The following is a 17,776-nucleotide window of genomic DNA, read 5'->3' as shown; positions in this document are numbered from 1 at the left end:
CATTGGAATAAATGGAAAACCTTCTGCTGAAACATTTTGTGGAAAGTTGGAATTTTATGGAAGACAAATGCCTTGAAAGTTTATGTGGCACACATAAAGTCTGCTGAGACAAATGCTGAGCAAATACTCTGGGTAAAGTATAAGACCATCTGGGACAGACAGTAGAACAAATTTGCTGTGCACACACTTAACCGCAGGTTAATTCCTTATGGCTGGAATAAAGCAATATTCAGAGCCATCTACCCTGATGTCTGAGAAAGCAGACTGCTGTAATAAAATGTGGCTGGTTTCCTAAAGAGCAGCTTTATTGATTTTACTACTTGAAAATCAAATATCTTTATTTTATTATGGTGCCTGAAGGTGCAACAGAAAAATATTTGCCTGTACATTACGAACAATCAATTCATAAATTATCGATTTACCCAGAGTATTGAGCAGACATACAGGTGGACCTCCTGGCACCTGGTTCCGTTTCTGGGGTTTGGAAAGAAAACAAGCTTTCCCCACAGTTCTCTTTGAATTATATTACACTCCCTGAGTGACCAGGCCTGTTTGTTTTTAAATCCCATCTGTGGGGAAGACGGACCCACATGGTCGCCTGCTGTGGCACGTGGAGGTCCGTGTAGGGAGAGGGTTAATAAACACAAATTATTCATCAAGCTCAGCTTGGCTCATTAAATTTGCTCTACGACTCTCTTTACCTAATTTTCATAAAAGGTTCGAAAAAATTACGTTGGTCAAAATGTCATTGGGTTGAATGGAAACGGGCAGAGCTAATAACAGATCAGACAGCCACTCATCACTACATTTGGTGTAATAGAGACTCTTGATTTCTCAAGGCATAAGCCTCACATGGTCCCCGGGCATCTGTTTCCGTAGAGCAGCAATGCTTGGCTGGGTATTGACCTTCCAATGGCTGGTGACCCACCAGGCATGCTAGTTTCCACTGAGCCCCTATGGCCACAACCTACAGCATCACAGCAGAGTCCAATGCATTCACACAACCAATGCATACAAAATCAAGCAGCTTGTGCATTTGAAGAAATGGTATTTCTCAGAAATTATAGCCCTGTCATAACTCAAACATTGGTTTAAGAATTAACTGGATCTCAGCTGTTTCCCCTAAAATTCCTCAAGGATAGACCGATAAAGGCAGATTATTGACATCATGTACAGTGGAGTAAAGAGCTATAAAATGAATATGGAGAGCATAGCTCAGATGATTTGCTGTTAGAAATAAAAATATGGCAGCACAATGTTGAAGAAAAATGTGATATGCCATAACTTGTTAAATAATGCAATATGTGGTACAATAATGCAGTAATTTTATCAAATTAAATAAATTATATTTAAAAAAAAAATTATAAATTGAAAATTTTATAACCAAAAAAAAAGTATAACAAACATACATGTTTTACATTCTTTCCTGGAAAGGAAAGCATTTTCTAACCTCTGAAAGCGAGCAGCCATTGTTGCACTACATAAAAACCTTTTTACAAACCATTGCAGTGTGCATATTACAACATTTTGATACTTTCTATATATTGTGCAGCCTTTAAAATCATGAGAAATGAGGAGATCATTTGCAAAAGATGTTCATGGTTTTTTGTGTTATTATGTTTTTATTGTGTTGTGAAACCACAATAAAATAACAAGATTTTTGAAAATGTTAAAAAATTGAGTTCTATCTATTTTTGCATACAAACACTTTATATTGAAGACACAAACTTCTGATTTTTTGACATATGAAAGTTGAGACATTGTATCTCTTCTGAAACTGTTAGGTGTGACCATAGTCCAGATTGAACTACAGTTCAGTTTGAGGCCAGGGAAAAAATAGAATGACAGAGGAGCTACCTCCTAATCTCCATCTAATCTCATTTTTTTATTTTTATTTCTAATGGGTAGATGGTATAAACCAGAATAGGAAAGGGTAAGGGAGAAATGGTTAGGGTACTTTGGGAGAAGGGGAATGTACCAAGTGCCATTTGGGAACAGCTGCCATTTCTGAGTGACGTGTTTATAGTGTGGCTAACTGGGAGTCAGGGAGAAGCCCCACAGTAGCTACATGTGGACCAGAGAGTATTTATCCAAGAATACTTCAAAACCTGACAGGCCTCATCGCGACACTGGTGTTGCCTTTCACTGTGATATGAAAACAACGAGCACTTCGCAAACATCACACCCAACATGTGTCCCCTGAAGATTGATGTATACCAATATAATGCTATAATAATACAAATACAAAATCAATCCCAAATATTTTATTTTGTCAACACAATTCTCAAATGAATGCAAATAGTTAAAGTTAAAGTAAAAAAAATTCAAACAGCAGAGGCAGATTTATAAGAGTTCTTCTTGAATGAAATCAACTTTGAATAGAAGTTTTAAGGAATTACATAAATTAGAATGGTAATTTACAATTTACATTATATATCTTGTTTTCATTTAAAGCAAATAAAATGTTTGTAAAATATTTGTATAAATTAAGATTCATAAATTGTTTTGGTAATTAGGGTGGCAGTCCATTAGGAAGGATTTATGAATCTTCTAAATTGTTTATTATAAAAAGAGATTTAATAAGAAGGCCTCATTTAATTCTTCTGTCAAGGGAGCCTAAAAAATAGTGATGGCTTCACAGCCTTTGTAAACGACATAAACTGTAAGATCTGGAAATATGCTTCACACCCGACTCCTCTTTTCCCATGAAGACCACCTGATCTTGGAATCAGCAGAAAGAGACAGGCGTGAGAGGAGGAGGATGTGTTGTCGGTTTCCATGACGCCGTACTGAAATCCAAGGGCATGAGCTCTCAGAACCTCTGCACACAAGAGACACAATCTAAACATACAGTGTGTGAGACTTTACATTTGGAAAAAATCGCACACACTTACGTCACACTTCAACATAAGTCAACACTTACAAATACTGGCACACAGGCACATATAAAACACATACACACATAACAAACAGCACAGAGAGAGCATTCATCTCATTCAAATTTAATGAAAGTGACCTTAAAAGTGAAAGTGAAGTAGGGGTAAGGTGCCTTGCTCAAGGGCACCTCAGTCGTTACCCGCCGGCCCTGAGAATCAAACCGGCAACTTTCTGGTCACAAGTTCGATTCTCTAACATTAGGCCACGACTGCCCTACAATGTACAATTGGGGTCATTGTCAATTATTTGTCCTAGAAATTCCTCACCTTCTTTGCAGCGTTTCGAGCTAAAAGAGAAAAAAAGAGCAATATAGTTTCAACAGGTATGAAATAATAAGATAAACAACCACAATTATGTTCAAGAGAAAGTTGACTATACATAAATAGGCGAAATGAGGGAAGTGATGAATAACAAATGACTTACCAGCAATAAACTGAGGCAGCAGCCAAAACAGAATCCCTAACATCACAATTATAAATACAAAGACTGTGATATACCACAGAGTTGAGTCAGGTTCTGTGGACAAAATGAATTTAAAAGCATAAAAAATGATGTTTATGGCAATACACCACGTCTGCCACCTAGTGGTCAGAATAAATATTTCATTTATAGGATATTAAGGTGTTTTCCATACAATAGAATATTTGCATTTGCATCTGATTCACCTGTGACTGAGAGAATAAAGCTTTTGCGGATGGGAGTGAGCAAGGACTTATGGGATACCCTGCAAGTGTACTTATATCCCGAGTCCTCCAGGCCAGGCTGCAAAAGAAAAAAAGCTGAGAGAGAGTACGTGCCATCCTGGTGAACCCGATGACTGGAGTACAGAACATTCTTTAGAAACACAGGTGTAGGGCTACCACCGACTGGTTCACGTAACCATTCCATGGTTACATCCAGTGGGTAGTATCCCTCTGCATCACACACAACCTTCTTGTCCTCGCCAAGTGTCAAAGAATACGTCGAGCCCACATTCAAAGACACGCGGGGTTGTTCTGTGGAATAGATAAAGACATTACATGACATTACATTACACATGAAATATTCTCTTTTTTTATTTACAAGCATGCAAAAGTTTGACATCTCACCGCTGAGGGTAACAGGGATATCATGGGTGCCATAGAGAGGGGGGATGAGAACAGAGCAGATGTATGTGCCCTCGGATGTTTTTCTGGTGGGTGGAAGTTTAAAGGAGGCATTTCCAGCACCGATGGCTTTGATGGACACTCCGGTACCCTCAGATTTCCCTGTGCGACTGGAGTAGCTAAACAGCTTGCTGCGTTCCCCGTGTCGCTGAAGTCGCCATTCCACTGTTAGATTAGCCTGCTTGTGATCCACAGCAAACTGACAGTCCAGAGTGGGTTCAGTCAGGAAGCCCACTTCCGCAGAGGGGGTCCGTGTCAGGATAACCATCCCAGCTGGAAAACACATGAACACAGCATTGCTTAAAGCGATGGGTGCAATTCAATGGCCATTATATTGTTATTGATTCTGTTACCTGATGTTTTCAGGAGGTCTTTATCATTTACTGTTAGCCGCTGTAGAGAGTCTCCCTGTCCCCTGACAGGAGCAGAAGGTGTGTGTCTCAGGAAGGTGGTGATGGTGCTTTTAGAATGACGTAACGTACAGGTGAACCAGACGTCATGCTCTTGTGCTCCCGAAGCAGGCCAACGCATAAAAATCCCTCCAGTGTTGTGTCTCCGGATCTCACAGTTTAATGAGTCCTCCCCTCCCTCAAAATAACGCCTCATTTCAACTTTAAAAGCTGCATGAGACACAACAAATGAAAACACACTCTTTCATTATTGAAAGAACAAATATATGAGTTATAGTGAGGTAACGTTCACTTACCTGTAATAAGGAAGGTTATAGTGGGGTATAAAGGACCTTCACCATCATTACCAAACTGGATCACAGCCTCTCTGTGGATATACTGAGTCTCTATGTGGCCCTCTTCATTCATTTGAACTTTCTCATCCACAAACTGACAAGGAAGCCATTGAAGATCAGCAACAGATTGAGATCCATTTAAACCTGGTGACAGAAAAAAGGTTTTGGAGCTCAAGGTTAAACAAAAAACAAAGTACAAACAAGCAATCTTCAAAACACGAGTGTTTCCTTTGTGTTGTTTTTAAATATAGAGCCTGCTTTCATTACACGCACATGATAAATGAATTTGTAATATATTACATAAATGTAACAAAAAAGAAGCTAGACTTGATACAAGTTAACTTGCTATGTTAAGGACTTGAGCGATATCAGATCGTATAGCAACAAGGAAATGAATGATGAAACATTTAGGTGATTCTAAAGTCACCATAAATACATAACTTACGTAAGTTTAAAAGCGCAAAGATAAGAAGCCCCGAACTCCTAATCATGTCTAATGTCGTCCTTAGGACGGCCATCCCAGTTTCCTATAAAAGCCATGCAAGCGAAAACTACTTTCACTTTCGTTTCGCTGAATTAACTAGTAACAGTGACGACAACGATACTTTTGGAATCACAAACTGCATTTAAGTCGTTCATTCTTTGGCCACATGATGTCGCTAGACAGATGCGGTGGCTAGCAAGACAGGTATCCGTTTATCAAATCCGACTTATTCTTTAAAAGACATCACATGTAACAATGTGGGCTGCTAGCTGTGTCAAAAAAAAACACTAGTTTACAGGTAGTATATTTATTTTGGGTTGCATTTATTTAAAGAGACAATAAATCCATAAAATTCCTTTTTTATTTACATTGACCCACAACTATAAATAAATACAAACAATATGAACAAAATTTAGATCATGTAATTTTAAATTAAATTATTTGACAGTCAATATTCACACAGAGTTAGGCTATATATGATATTTTATATCATGGGTATTTATTGTCCAATTCAGAGAGAAGAAACATTCATTGATTCTATAGATCAAACTTTCAAACTTGTTTTAGGAAAAGAATTACTGATACCAAGGCACAACTGTCAAATCAACACGTTTTAATTATAATTTATTGCAACCAGACAAAAAATCAGCACTTCCTAATTCTCAGAATAATAAACAATAATCTACCCACTGGAACACTATACTGGCTGATTTTGGTTTTTGTGATATGGTTCAGCAGCACATAAAGTGCTAATAAAAAACAATGAATAAGAAAAAGGACAATAAATAAAAAAGGATACAATATTCAAATAGAAGCTCCAACATATATTTTGTGCATTAGTTTAAGAAGACGTTTTTGCCTCTAAAATTGCTGAAAATTACAATTACAAATTAAAATTAAATAAAGAGAACTAATGCATACTGCACAAACAAAGAAAAGCCTTAAATTATTCTGTCAATTAGCCTAAAAAATAATGATGGCCTTAACAGCCGCTGTAAAAACGATATAAACCATGAGATCTGGAAATATACACAGCATTTTCCTCTGAAGAACACCTGATCTTGGTTTCAGCAGGATGAGATGGGCGTGAGAGGAGGAGTTGCCCATGTGTTGTCAATTTCCATGACGGCGTACTGAAATCCTCGTGAGCTCTTAGATTCTCTGCACACAAGAGACACAGTATAATTATAGATAATTATAGCATACAGTCTATAACACTTTAGGCTATGGCAAATAAACACAAATACGTAACACGCCAACACTTAGACATTCTAGCACACATATAAAAAAAAAACACACATAACACACAGCACATGTGAGCTCATTCATGGTATTCACATTGATATTACACGGCATGTGGCAAGTAACCGTGTAATAAGAGGGATAATGTACAAGCAGCCTTTAGCGTGGCTTATACTCGTGCGTAGGACATACGCCGTAGCCTACGCAGAGCAGCATACCTATACTGTTATGCACCTCTCCTAAAATGTAGAATCTAAGTCATTTTTAATGTGCACAGGAAATTTAGGTCGCATCATTATTCATCATAGTGATTCCTCACCTTACTAGCAGCTTTTCGAGCTAAAAGAGAGAGAAAATTTACATTACAGTTTGCACAGGGCAGGTAGGTTAGTACAATAATGAAAGAAACAACCCATATTGACTAAGAAGAATAAACAAGCAAAATGATGAAAAGTGCAGTAATCACATGAAGAGATCAACAACTAATGACTTACCAGCAATGAACTGAGGTAGGTACTGATAGAGAAATCGTAACATCAGAACTATAGACCCAAAGAATATGATATACTCCATAGTCGAGTATGGTGCTGTGGTAAGAAAGTGAATTGAAAAAAGTGTTGAAAATGAATAACACTGTTTATGATAATACATAATTCTGCCTAGTGGTGATGTAGAGATCCTTATTCATGTTTCAATTTTACTTTTATTGTAAACCAACAGTTTTACTTGGCATAAAAAATAATAAAAAAATACAACATTAATAATAAACCATCTTGTGGAAAGAAAATCTTCTTGGCTAACTGAACATAAACATCCACGTAAGAAAGGGTGTTCTACTTTAATCTATTGCAAAAGGTCTCATACAACGTAAGTGATGCCATACATCCGAATGCACGAGACAGAAGCATGCTAAGTAAATAAAATATGGCCTTAAACTCAGCCTAAAAAATGTCAGGCATGTAGCTTAACTCTACAGAAAAGCGACCCTCCAGGACTGAGCTTCAAGACCCTTGCTATAAGACAAAAGTTTCAAGAACAAAATGTGTGTGTTTGAATTGCATCTGGTTCACCTGTGACTGAGAGGATAAAGCTTTTTCGAATGGGAGTGAGCAAGGACTTATGGGACACTTTACAAGTGTACTTATATCCCGAGTCCTCCAGACCAGGCTTCAGATAAAAGGAAGCTGAGAGAGAGAATAAGCCATCATTGTCATGCTTATGACTGGAGTGTAGAACATTGTCTAGTAACAAAGGCTTGGGGATGACTCCGACGTGTTCTCGCCACCACTCTATGTTTACATCCAGTGGGTAGTATCTCTCGGCATCACACATAACCTTCTTGTACTCGCCAAGTGTCAAAGATAACGTGGAGTCCACATTCAAAGACACGTGGGGTTGTTCTGTGGATTTATAGAAAAAATAACATTAAACCCATCAAATGTTGTTTTCTTTGATTTACATACAAAAGTTTAACATCTCACCTCTTAGGCTAACAAGAATATTTAAGCTGCCATTGAGAGGAGGGACACGAATTGAGCAGATGTATGTGCCCTCAGATGTTTTTCTGGTGGGTGGAAGTTTAAGGGAAGCGTTTCCAGCAACGATGTCTTTAATGGACACTCCGGTACCTTTAGTTATTGCTGTGTGACTGGGGTAGCTAAAGAGTGTCCTGCGTTCTCCGTGTCTCTGAAAAATCCACTCCACTCTTACATTAGCTTTCTTGTGATCCACTGCAAACTGACAGTGCAAAGTGGGTTCCTTCAGGAGGCCCACTTCCACATAAGGGGTCCGTGTCAGAACAGCCATCACAGCTGGCAAACACATACGGAACACACTTAAATTAAAAATGATCAAAGTAAAATACAATAGCTAATAAAAATAACAGTGAGAACATTTGTCATGATTCTGTCCTCCTTGAGAGGAGTTTAGTTCTGTGGACAGGGTCGTGACAGTACCACGTCTTTCGTGCTTGTTGTGTTCTGAAGCACATTGCCTTTGTTGTTGGTTTGTGCCATGTGCTCTCCTGTCGAGTATCTTGGCCCGCCCCCTAGTCATATCTTCCCGTTAGCTGTTCATTCCCCTCACCTGCCCATTGTTATTATTCCTCGTTAGTTTCCCCCATTTAAGGCACTCGTGTTCACTGTCCTGTGGCGGTTCGTTAAGTACATGTGCAGTTATCTCCCGCGTTAAGTTTACCCTGTTCCAGTCTTGCCCATCTTTTGAAGTGGACTATTTATTCTTGTAGTTTTGATATCATTTGTTTTGCCTCCTCGTAGGAAGTATTTGTTTTGAGACCTTTATTTATTTTCCTCTAGGCTTGACCCCTTCAATAACTTTAATTTACCTGATGTTGTAAGGAGGTCTTTATCATGAATTTTTAGCCTCTGTAGAAAGTCCACCTTTCCTCCGGCAGGAGGAGAAGGTGTGTGTCTGAGGAAGGTGGTGATGTTGAAAGCTCCCTTAGTGTGATGTAATGTACAGGTGAAAAAGATGTCATACTCTTGTGATCCAACAGCAGGCCAACGCATTACAATCCGTCCAATGTTATATCTACGGATTATACAGTTTAATGTGTCCTTGTCTCCCTCCAAATAATGTCTCATATCAACTCTAGAAGCTGTGTGAGGAACAACAAAAGGAAACGAAGTTAAAAATCTCAGTATTTAAAGTCCCCATGCAGTATTTAATTTTATGAACCAAAATTGATCTTTGCACCGAAATAACATATTTAAAAGTGTTTTTCTTGAACAGATGATTTTAAAATAGTATCAATGTAATTCTACACTCTTGTCTCAGTAAGTATACATGGATCCAAAAATATTTAAATACATCAACACTCAGTCACACCAGCTCGGATAACCTGATATGATGAGATAACTTTATGACATGATAGGTTATATATTTGTGATGTAGAAAATGGGTCATTTCAAAGAGCGTTTCTCTCTTTGGTAAACTTAATGGAATACCCAAAAATACAATTCTCTCACTCAAATAATTTATTCATGCAAATATCATTAAAAACCTGTATGATTATCTCTTCTGTGAAACACAGGTCTGGAATGACACGAGGGTGAGTATATACAGTAACAAAAACTGTTCCTTTAAGATAAAAAAACATTCAACAATAGTGTTGACTAATCTGCACATGGTCTTTCTTAAAACATATTAAAACACATCATAGACATATAGACAACACCAAAATCAGATTTTCACCACAGGCGGGATTTTATAGAAATAAGAAATATTATGTTAGTATGCATAACTAGGTTAGCAAAGTTTCATTATGAAACCTTCACTCACCTGTAACAAGGAAGGTAATATTTGGATATAAAGGTCTGTCACCATCATAACCAAACTGAATAATAGCCTTTTTGTAGATATACTGAGTCTCTATGTGGCCCTCTTCATTCAAATAAACGTTCTCATCCACAAACTCACAAGGAAGCCATTGAAGATCAGCAACAGATTCAGACCCATTCACGACTGCGGAAAGACAGACAAACAGACAGACAAGAAAGTAAATTAGCCTACATACGTAAATTACGTAAATTACGTAAATTATTAGCGCTGGTGGATATTATTTTCTGCTGTTAGAGTTATTTAAAAATGTTGTTTCTTCTTTTAATATATTATAAATATAACAAGTCAACACAGCGTCACGCGGTAAAACATCATGTAAGTAAATACAGAGGAAATATTGAGAAAACTCTAAACAGGTATATTAATCACCTAAGCATAAAAGCGTAAGGATAAAACACGCCAAACCCCAAATCATAAGGTATAATTTCCTTGGGACGATCATCTTTCTTAAAACCAGAATAAAAGCGCAGTCTACTTTCAGTTTCGCTTGACTACTGAATAAGTAAGTGACGACAACAGCCTTAAAACGTGATTGGTCTGCCATCTGTAAAATGGCAAATAGAGTTGTATATAAAAAAATACTATTTCTTTCGATCCTTCATATTCTATGGGCGGACTAGGATATAAAATCGCGTCTAAATAAGCGATTAAAAACACATTTAAATTTATTTACATTTAAATGGTATGGGGTATTGTGATTAGTTAATTTAATTAATAACAATATAAGGGACAAGATAAAAGAAAACAACATTAAAGAGAATGATAAAATACTTTTTCAATCGATTATGTAAATGAGACACCGCATGGGGGCGCTAAAGAAACAGCGACGTCCTTCTTTCACTTTGACACGGAAGCACACACACAAGAATTCCTCGTTTGAATTCTTACACGATGGGTGGTTTGTCACGCATCGCTCTTTGATATTACGATTTGCCTATAAACGTAAAACGTGAAAAGGGTTAAAATAAACTGAGACATTACAGAAGCAGAACTTACATTTTACAGCGCGGTCATTCAGTGGAGATGAGTTAAGTTTGCGTTAACTTACTTTAGCTGGTGTCATTTCTTCAAGCAACAATGGACCAAGGTACTTTTCTCAAGCCTTCAATAAGCATGTCTTATATGTAGTTTAAAGTCGTCGTGGTAAAATTTTATTTTCTGCTCAAAGATTCCATACGTGCATTTTTGCTTATAAAAGAATACCATGGTTATCATAATTACTACAAGTATATCACTATAATAGCATGTATGACAAGACTGTTGTTTTAAAACATATCAAAAGGACAAAATTGATGCTTCAGGTCATGTTATTTTATAATTTAATTAACTGTCTTTAAGTATTATGTTATTTAAATTATGCCTGGAAGAAGCGGTGTTTAAAGGAATAGTTCACCCCAAATATATTTTTGCTTATCATTTATTCACCCTTTATTTGCCAGAAGTATGTAACTTTTCTCCAGCTGAACAAAAACTGACTTATTAAAAAAAATCTTTCTGTAGGATGGACTTCACTTTTTGAAGCTCTAAAAAGCACATAATTATAATCAATAATTTATTAAAGAAAATATATTATTAAATGTCTTCTGAAGTAAAAGTAACTGGTTTGTGAAAAAATAAATAAATTATTACTACGAACATTAGTTTTAATTAAGAGGTTTATTCGTGCTAGTCGAGTTCTGAGTCGAGCATGACGACTTACATTAATAATACACCTCTTTTGTTTTCAGAACCATGGCTGAGCTGTGAGAAGACTGCTGTGCTGCAGGGTGGATTCCTACTGGCCAGTCAGATCTGCGAACCTGAGCCACTCTCCTCCCTGAAAAAAGAGGACTGGAATCAGATTGGAAGTCCAATTGTAAACGCAGTCAAAGAGATATGTGGACATCCACTGAAACACACCAAAGACACACTCTTCTGGAGAAAGAAAATTATCTGTATCGTGTGGAGTAAGCTCCTAGAGATTAGGAACACAGAAGACATTGATATTAGATGGAAGGATGACCCATTATTTGCTGTACAGAACAGTCTTCCTGACATTAATCATACCTTATTGTTCGAGTTGGTCAAGTCAATGAGCTTCTCAACTATCTATGTGGAGCTGCTGATGTGCTTTCAACCTTCTGAACGGTGTAAAGAGCTTGAGCTGCTGGTTAATCATGTGATAAGCAACAGCACCGAAGCAGATGTCAAACTTTTTATGGAGGTGTGGTGGGAGCTACTGAAGGGGAGGAGAGGACCTCTTGATACGCTAGACCAGCTTTTTACAATTCAATGTTCACGCTTGTTGACATCCACAAAAGAGCCATCACCACTGGCATCAAAACGATTCAAACCCGACCCAGAATCCTCCTCCACGTGTATGTTAAATGTGCTCTTTGAAGGGCTGAGGGAAATTAAAGAGCGTTTGACTTCCACTGAGTTTTGTTACTTTGCCCTCTCAAATTGCCTGGACACACTCTACACCTGCTACCTTTTAAACAGTGCATCAGACCTCCCAATAGAACTTAAACTCCAAAATGTGTCTTGCACAGTGAAGCTCAGAATGAAAAATGAATCGGTGGATGGATTTGATTTGGTTGAGGTCATACGTGAGGTTGAGAGAGACCTCGCTGCCGCTCTGACTCCTGCTGATACAAAACCATGTGGAATGACATTCATCCAAACCATGCAAATTACACTGGAGATTATATGCTCATGGGAGGTTTTGGGGCTTTTGAAGACGCCCATCAATGATCCGAGTGCTATATCAATCCGTCTGAAGGAAAGCCTGAGTAGAGTTCTAGCATCTCTAGAGAAGCTGTCTCATGCTAAGGACCTGATTGGTAATGGACAGACTTTGAATAATCTGAGAGTTAGTTTAAAAGGATTACTGACCTCTTTATCATTCAATGTCCCTGAAAGCTCTACGGCAGAATTAGCAAATATTTCCATGGTCATCATAGACAATCATCTCAATGGATTTCAAGGCCTTCCTGAACTATTCGCCTCCAAACTCAGCCAAGATTTCAATGAGGCTGAATGGATCGAGTGCCTTGAGAGAAATAAGAGCATGTTCCAAACCAAACATCTCGTGATGACGTTGATCTCCACACTCATAGCTAAAAGTCAAAGCGATGCTGACGTGCAGCACTGCAAAAAGCTGAAGGATGTTATTGTGGACATATTCTGCCAGCTTTCCCTACCCGATAAAAATTCAACTCTTTCTCAAATACTCTCCATCTCCAAAAAAGGCCTTCACGGGTTCCTGCCCAGTTCTGTGACTGCAGGCTTTGCCGAAGAACTCAATTTATCCTTCAACAGTATCATTCAAAGCGGTACAAACAGCAGCCTCGATGCAGCAGTCTCTGCTGTGGCCCAAGTAGCTTTCCAAAACCCTGAAGCCGCCCTGCGTCGATGCTGCCAAATGGCTGTGGTCAACCTTGGATCTCACACCCTGATCGCTAAGATCCTTCAGCATCTCCCCGGTCTCATATCCTCACCAAACGTTCACAAAGACACCAGAGACAACCTCATGTGTAGATGTCTGCAAGACACGGTGTGGAGCAAGTTATCTTCAACTCAAGAGGAGAACCAGTTCCTCCAGTTTGTGACTGAGCTGATGAAGTGTAACCTTATTGGATCTGAAGGAGAAAAGCAGAGTTTTCTTCCTCCCCAAGAGGTTTTGCGTGTGTTTGTCCAGCCGTACCTCTTTTCTGCCAGCTCATGTAACCTGGAGTTGTGTCTGCGTCTTTTGCGGTCCACCCTGACCCAGGACAGTCAGAGTGAATCTGTACATTGGGTAATGAGCTGTTCTCCGTTTCCACTTCTTTACTGTTTAGCACAGCTGTTGAATGAATGCTGTAGATGCTGGGAGCCGCCGGTAGAGGGCGACACACCCCTTTTAATAGAATCCAAAGAGTTGCTTTTATCCATCGTGCACACTTTGGGGACAATCGTTGGGAAGGAGGTTGTCCGTGCTCCTAATGACTGGTCCAGAGCTCTTTTTTGGCTTTACAGTCAAGTCGAGGAACTCGATTGGACCGTGCGTCTTTGCCTGAAGGAAGTTTGGGGAGAACATTTCAAGTATGAAGCCCCAAACTCGCTGTTAGCTGTGTGTGATCTTCCTGAACAAGAGTGGTCTGGCCTTCACTTGCCTCAGTATGGACAAGGCACTGGACTTTTAGCATGGTTGGAGTGCTGCACTCTGTCAGATAGTGTTCACAAGACAATGATGGATGCTCTCTCTCTAAACCTGCTGAAACCAGATGAGGTCAACATGTTTAGCAAAGGCTTGTTAGTGGCGGTGTCTCAAATCCTCCCCTGGTGCACTGCCGGGGAATGGGACAGACTTTTAAAAGTATTACAAGAGCTCTTACAATCCAACAAGCTATACGTACCCTTCTCTTTAGAGTACGTCGACTTTCTCCCATTACTTGATCTCAGATCGTTCTCCGTCGAATTGCGTCTTTCAGTGTTCCTGCTGCGAATCTTCCAGCTACTGTGTAGTCCCAGCTGTTCTGATTGGCTGTTGCCTAAAGGCTGGGTGCATACAGGACGTCTTTATGCCACCGCGATGAGGGGCGTCATCAATGTGGTCTGTGAGAAGTTGCCTATGCCATCCACCACAGGGTCACCTAAAAGTACTGTGGAGAAAAGTGGAGCTTGCAGTCAGGAGGTCCTGTTTGTGTTGGGTCAGTTATTCTGTCACGTACTGCACGTACAGGTGATGATACCAGGCCAGCCAGAGGCACTGTTTCTATGTGCCCTGGAGATTCTGACTCACTATGAAGCCGTGCTCTCTGCGTTTCCAGACAGCTGCACCGCCCTGCAGGGACTCAACACACGACACTTCTTCACTACAATCGCAGACAATTTGCAGTGCACCGATATGAAAGCTGTTCTCCACCAGAAGATAGCTCAGCTATGAAATCACACTTGTACAACATCATTTTGATCTGATTTTCTTTTGTTCATGACAGAATAGTAAATAAACACTTGTGCATAACAGTAATGTGTTTATCATTAATATTTTAGAGGATATAAGATCGTAAAGCTACCGTCTCAAATCTTTTCCCCAAAATATAAGGTTTAGCATGAATTAACTGGATATCTAGACGTAATGTTATGATAAGCTTATGTACCCATTTTCCTAAAACCAAAGTAGATCACAAATCCTCTTTTTTGCGACATGCACGTTATCATGGGTAGCATTTATAGAAAATTGTGATGCATTTCTCTAGAATTTGATGAAAATAAAAGTAACTTTTTCCCTGGGCAATAATTGGTTTTAAGAGAAACTTAGTCAAAATTAATGAAACCGGTTTGTCATTCATTCAGCGCTCCAGCAATAACATCTTCCACAATACATCTGTCAGCCACAGGTATTACCTGTTTATATATGCTGTACTAGCTTTCGGATAGCATAAGTAAACAAAAGGCAGACTCCAATTTGACAATGTGGAATATTTTATTCTTATGAAGTTTATGATCAAACAAAAGCAAACACACAGACCCACTGTATCAATAACGATATGGCAACGTATACCATACACAAATAAATCTCTTGCTACATACATATCCACTCCTATTGTTCTATAAAGTAACCCCTTGGTGATATTACTTTTATTTATACCTGTAACGAACAGTACAATGTTATGAGCCAATATATACCATCAAATCCATCCAAATAAAGAAAAAAATTAAAGACAAGTCCAATGTAACATTAGATAGGTTAAAATTCTTCAGGACAAATCGTTACAACAATAAAACACAGAGACAATGATAGCTGCTGAAAATATAACGTGATTGAAGCGGAATTACTAATTATGTTTAAGAACTATAAACAGTGCATCTTCACATTACGACTGTGGGACCGTGACAGCTGTGTTCACGATCTGATCTTAAGTAACTGAAACCACTCATGACAAACCACTTAATGTCTCGCTCACTTCCCACAGCTTCTTGGCCACAGCATCATCCTGAGCTTTGGCTGCCACCTTCTGCACTGCACAATTGGAGAAATACCTGCCGCTCAGGGATTCGATGCCCTCTTGCAGGGCACAGTGTAGAGTTGTCTGGGCACCAGCTTCTATGTCCTTGAAGAACATGGCTGCAATGGGCCTGTATATAAACCTCCTAATCTTTTTATTCGTGTAACGACCCAGATCAGAATCTACAGCACCTGGTGAAACACGTGCATCGGCACAATTGGTTAGACAATGCCGAGAATATACGTAGGTTTACATATGTGAATGCAACAAAAAATGATGTTTGTGAGATACAGACCTGGATGAAGGCTGTAACAGGTCACATTGGTTCCCTGCAGCTTCTTTGCAAGCTCGTGTGTAAACAGGACGTTGCACAGCTTGCTGTGGGAATAGATCTTAAAGACATCGATGAAACTATCGCCCACTCCAAACTCCTTGTGTGTGCGAAGACAGTCGAAGTCAATGGTACCCAAGTTGTGTAAATACGAAGACACGGTGACAATACGGCTTGGTGCACATTCTTTCATTCTTTCCAGCAGCAAGTTAGTCAGGAGGAAGTGACCGATGTGATTGACACCAAACATAAGACCAAGACCATCCTCTGTGGTGCCCTGCGCATAGACCCCTGAAATATTAAGGGCATTTATTATGAATTATGTTCATTGCATAAGTCATCATCAGTACCATGGCAGTGAATAAAAACTTAAAACAATACTCTGGTATTATTGAAGTAAAAGCATGGCACGTTTTTGTTAGGGAATGAATTGTGGCATAAAATATATTTGAACCTGCGTTGTTGATGAGAATATCCAGTCTTTCCTCCGTCTTAAGGAAAGTTTGTGCAAAGGAGCGCACGGATTTCAGACTGGCTAGATCCAGCTTCATGAAAACCACATTTTTACTCCCGCTTTCCTGTGTTAAAACAAGAAAACACGTGACGTGTCCAACGCTGCGAAGCATGATCAGTGACATCAAGTATCGCGATAGCGTCTCAAGGTCAGACAGAAACGAACGGCTCTCGCGGTACTTTGACGTCGTTCGCCGTTTGGTCAGCGTACTTACAGAACCACATGAACTCAAAACACACACATATTTAGATAAATAACGTTTTGGGAAAAGTAGATTATTTCCATACTCGTTTTACAACCGCAACAGCCGCCTCGCCGAGCACTTGGTTCCGACATGCCAGAATGACTCTCGCTCCTCTCATTGCTAACTCCACAGCCGTCGCTTTACCTATGCCTGTATTACTGCCTGTACACAACCCAAATGGTTTTAAACAACCGGAATCAAACATGTTGTTAAGCTTGACACACGTTTTTGTCATTTTTTAAGTGTAAAATAATACGATCTACATCAAAAAATGGACTTGACGTTACCTGTTACGATGACCGTTTTACCATGCAGTTTAGTCTTGCTTTTGCATTGTGCCCCACGTACAAGTTGACGAAAAAATATCAGCACGGCGATAAAAATACCGGCGATCAACAGAAGCTCATTCATTATTCCTGTAAAACTTACCACAGGCTAGACATGCGGAAGTACCACCACCAGTCGTTAAAGTACGATGCTTAATACGAGACCATTTGCCATTCAAATACACGTTGTGTAATGTTTGTTTCAACCGGATGAACAAGATGCTTTGGTAGGAGCAACGGTGTTAAATGTGTTTGAATAAAGTTCAAATTTATTTCACTAAATAAATTCACTTCAAGTCTGGTTTTAAACTTATGTAAATCTTCACGTTTTCGAAACTGTGTATGTCGCAGTTCCGCAAGTGTACACAACTGTGTGTAGTGTATTTCTTCTTTCTATTGCAACCAGTGTTTTGTTGACTGAGCAAACGGTGTAAACTTAGCTTAAATAAAGTTGACATCAAATGTGGCTTAAGTTCACT

The 17,776-nt window shown here is 39.1% G+C and overlaps 4 protein-coding genes across 4 annotated transcripts; 1 reads left to right on the top strand and 3 right to left on the bottom strand.

Annotated features, from left to right (window-relative positions):
* Positions 1-2,249: 2,249 nt before the first annotated feature.
* On the bottom strand, positions 2,250-5,399 carry LOC130428820 (tapasin-related protein-like). Its single transcript, XM_056757081.1, has 8 exons — positions 5,273-5,399; positions 4,789-4,971; positions 4,436-4,702; positions 4,026-4,355; positions 3,603-3,932; positions 3,361-3,453; positions 3,204-3,223; positions 2,250-2,821 (listed from the first exon to the last, which is right to left on the bottom strand). The coding sequence occupies exons 1-8, from the start codon at positions 5,343-5,345 to the stop codon at positions 2,813-2,815; spliced, it is 1,305 nt and encodes a 434-aa protein (XP_056613059.1). The 5' UTR covers positions 5,346-5,399; the 3' UTR covers positions 2,250-2,812.
* A 203-nt stretch (positions 5,400-5,602) lies between these two features.
* On the bottom strand, positions 5,603-10,394 carry LOC130428841 (tapasin-related protein-like). Its single transcript, XM_056757121.1, has 8 exons — positions 10,283-10,394; positions 9,854-10,036; positions 8,898-9,170; positions 8,035-8,364; positions 7,624-7,953; positions 7,048-7,140; positions 6,873-6,892; positions 5,603-6,472 (listed from the first exon to the last, which is right to left on the bottom strand). The coding sequence occupies exons 1-8, from the start codon at positions 10,353-10,355 to the stop codon at positions 6,464-6,466; spliced, it is 1,311 nt and encodes a 436-aa protein (XP_056613099.1). The 5' UTR covers positions 10,356-10,394; the 3' UTR covers positions 5,603-6,463.
* A 270-nt stretch (positions 10,395-10,664) lies between these two features.
* Positions 10,665-14,899, top strand: gemin4 (gem (nuclear organelle) associated protein 4). The gene is made up of 2 exons (XM_056756964.1): positions 10,665-11,000; positions 11,641-14,899. The coding sequence occupies exons 1-2, from the start codon at positions 10,991-10,993 to the stop codon at positions 14,817-14,819; spliced, it is 3,189 nt and encodes a 1,062-aa protein (XP_056612942.1). The 5' UTR covers positions 10,665-10,990; the 3' UTR covers positions 14,820-14,899.
* Positions 14,900-15,499: 600 nt separating this feature from the next.
* dhrs13b.1 (dehydrogenase/reductase (SDR family) member 13b.1) lies at positions 15,500-17,634 on the bottom strand. Its single transcript, XM_056756966.1, has 5 exons — positions 17,259-17,634; positions 17,015-17,133; positions 16,668-16,791; positions 16,178-16,504; positions 15,500-16,073 (listed from the first exon to the last, which is right to left on the bottom strand). Exons 1-5 carry the CDS (start codon positions 17,380-17,382, stop codon positions 15,811-15,813), a joined length of 957 nt encoding a protein of 318 aa, XP_056612944.1. The 5' UTR covers positions 17,383-17,634; the 3' UTR covers positions 15,500-15,810.
* Positions 17,635-17,776: the final 142 nt, after the last annotated feature.

Source organism: Triplophysa dalaica, chromosome 9 (genome assembly GCF_015846415.1).
Source record: "Triplophysa dalaica isolate WHDGS20190420 chromosome 9, ASM1584641v1, whole genome shotgun sequence".
Lineage (NCBI taxonomy): Eukaryota > Metazoa > Chordata > Actinopteri > Cypriniformes > Nemacheilidae > Triplophysa > Triplophysa dalaica.
The sequence above is the reverse complement of the archived record's forward strand: the minus strand, read 5'-3'. Positions and strand labels throughout refer to the sequence as shown.

Excerpts from the sequence above, each read along its gene's own strand:
- LOC130428820 (XM_056757081.1), bottom strand. The coding sequence starts at position 5,345 with ATGGCCGTCCTAAGGACGACATTAGACATGATTAGGAGTTCGGGGCTT. Across the intron at positions 4,356-4,435 it reads AGACCTCCTGAAAACATCAG|CTGGGATGGTTATCCTGACA; the intron begins GTAACAGAATCA and ends TGTGTTTTCCAG. Across the intron at positions 3,933-4,025 it reads TATCCCTGTTACCCTCAGCG|AACAACCCCGCGTGTCTTTG; the intron begins GTGAGATGTCAA and ends TCTATTCCACAG.
- dhrs13b.1 (XM_056756966.1), bottom strand. The coding sequence starts at position 17,382 with ATGAATGAGCTTCTGTTGATCGCCGGTATTTTTATCGCCGTGCTGATA. Across the intron at positions 16,792-17,014 it reads CTGTTGCGGTTGTAAAACGA|GAAAGCGGGAGTAAAAATGT; the intron begins GTATGGAAATAA and ends GTTTTAACACAG. Across the intron at positions 16,505-16,667 it reads TATTCTCATCAACAACGCAG|GGGTCTATGCGCAGGGCACC; the intron begins GTTCAAATATAT and ends TTAATATTTCAG.
- LOC130428841 (XM_056757121.1), bottom strand. The coding sequence starts at position 10,355 with ATGATCGTCCCAAGGAAATTATACCTTATGATTTGGGGTTTGGCGTGT. Across the intron at positions 10,037-10,282 it reads CCTTACGCTTTTATGCTTAG|TCGTGAATGGGTCTGAATCT; the intron begins GTGATTAATATA and ends GTCTTTCCGCAG. Across the intron at positions 7,954-8,034 it reads TATTCTTGTTAGCCTAAGAG|AACAACCCCACGTGTCTTTG; the intron begins GTGAGATGTTAA and ends ATAAATCCACAG.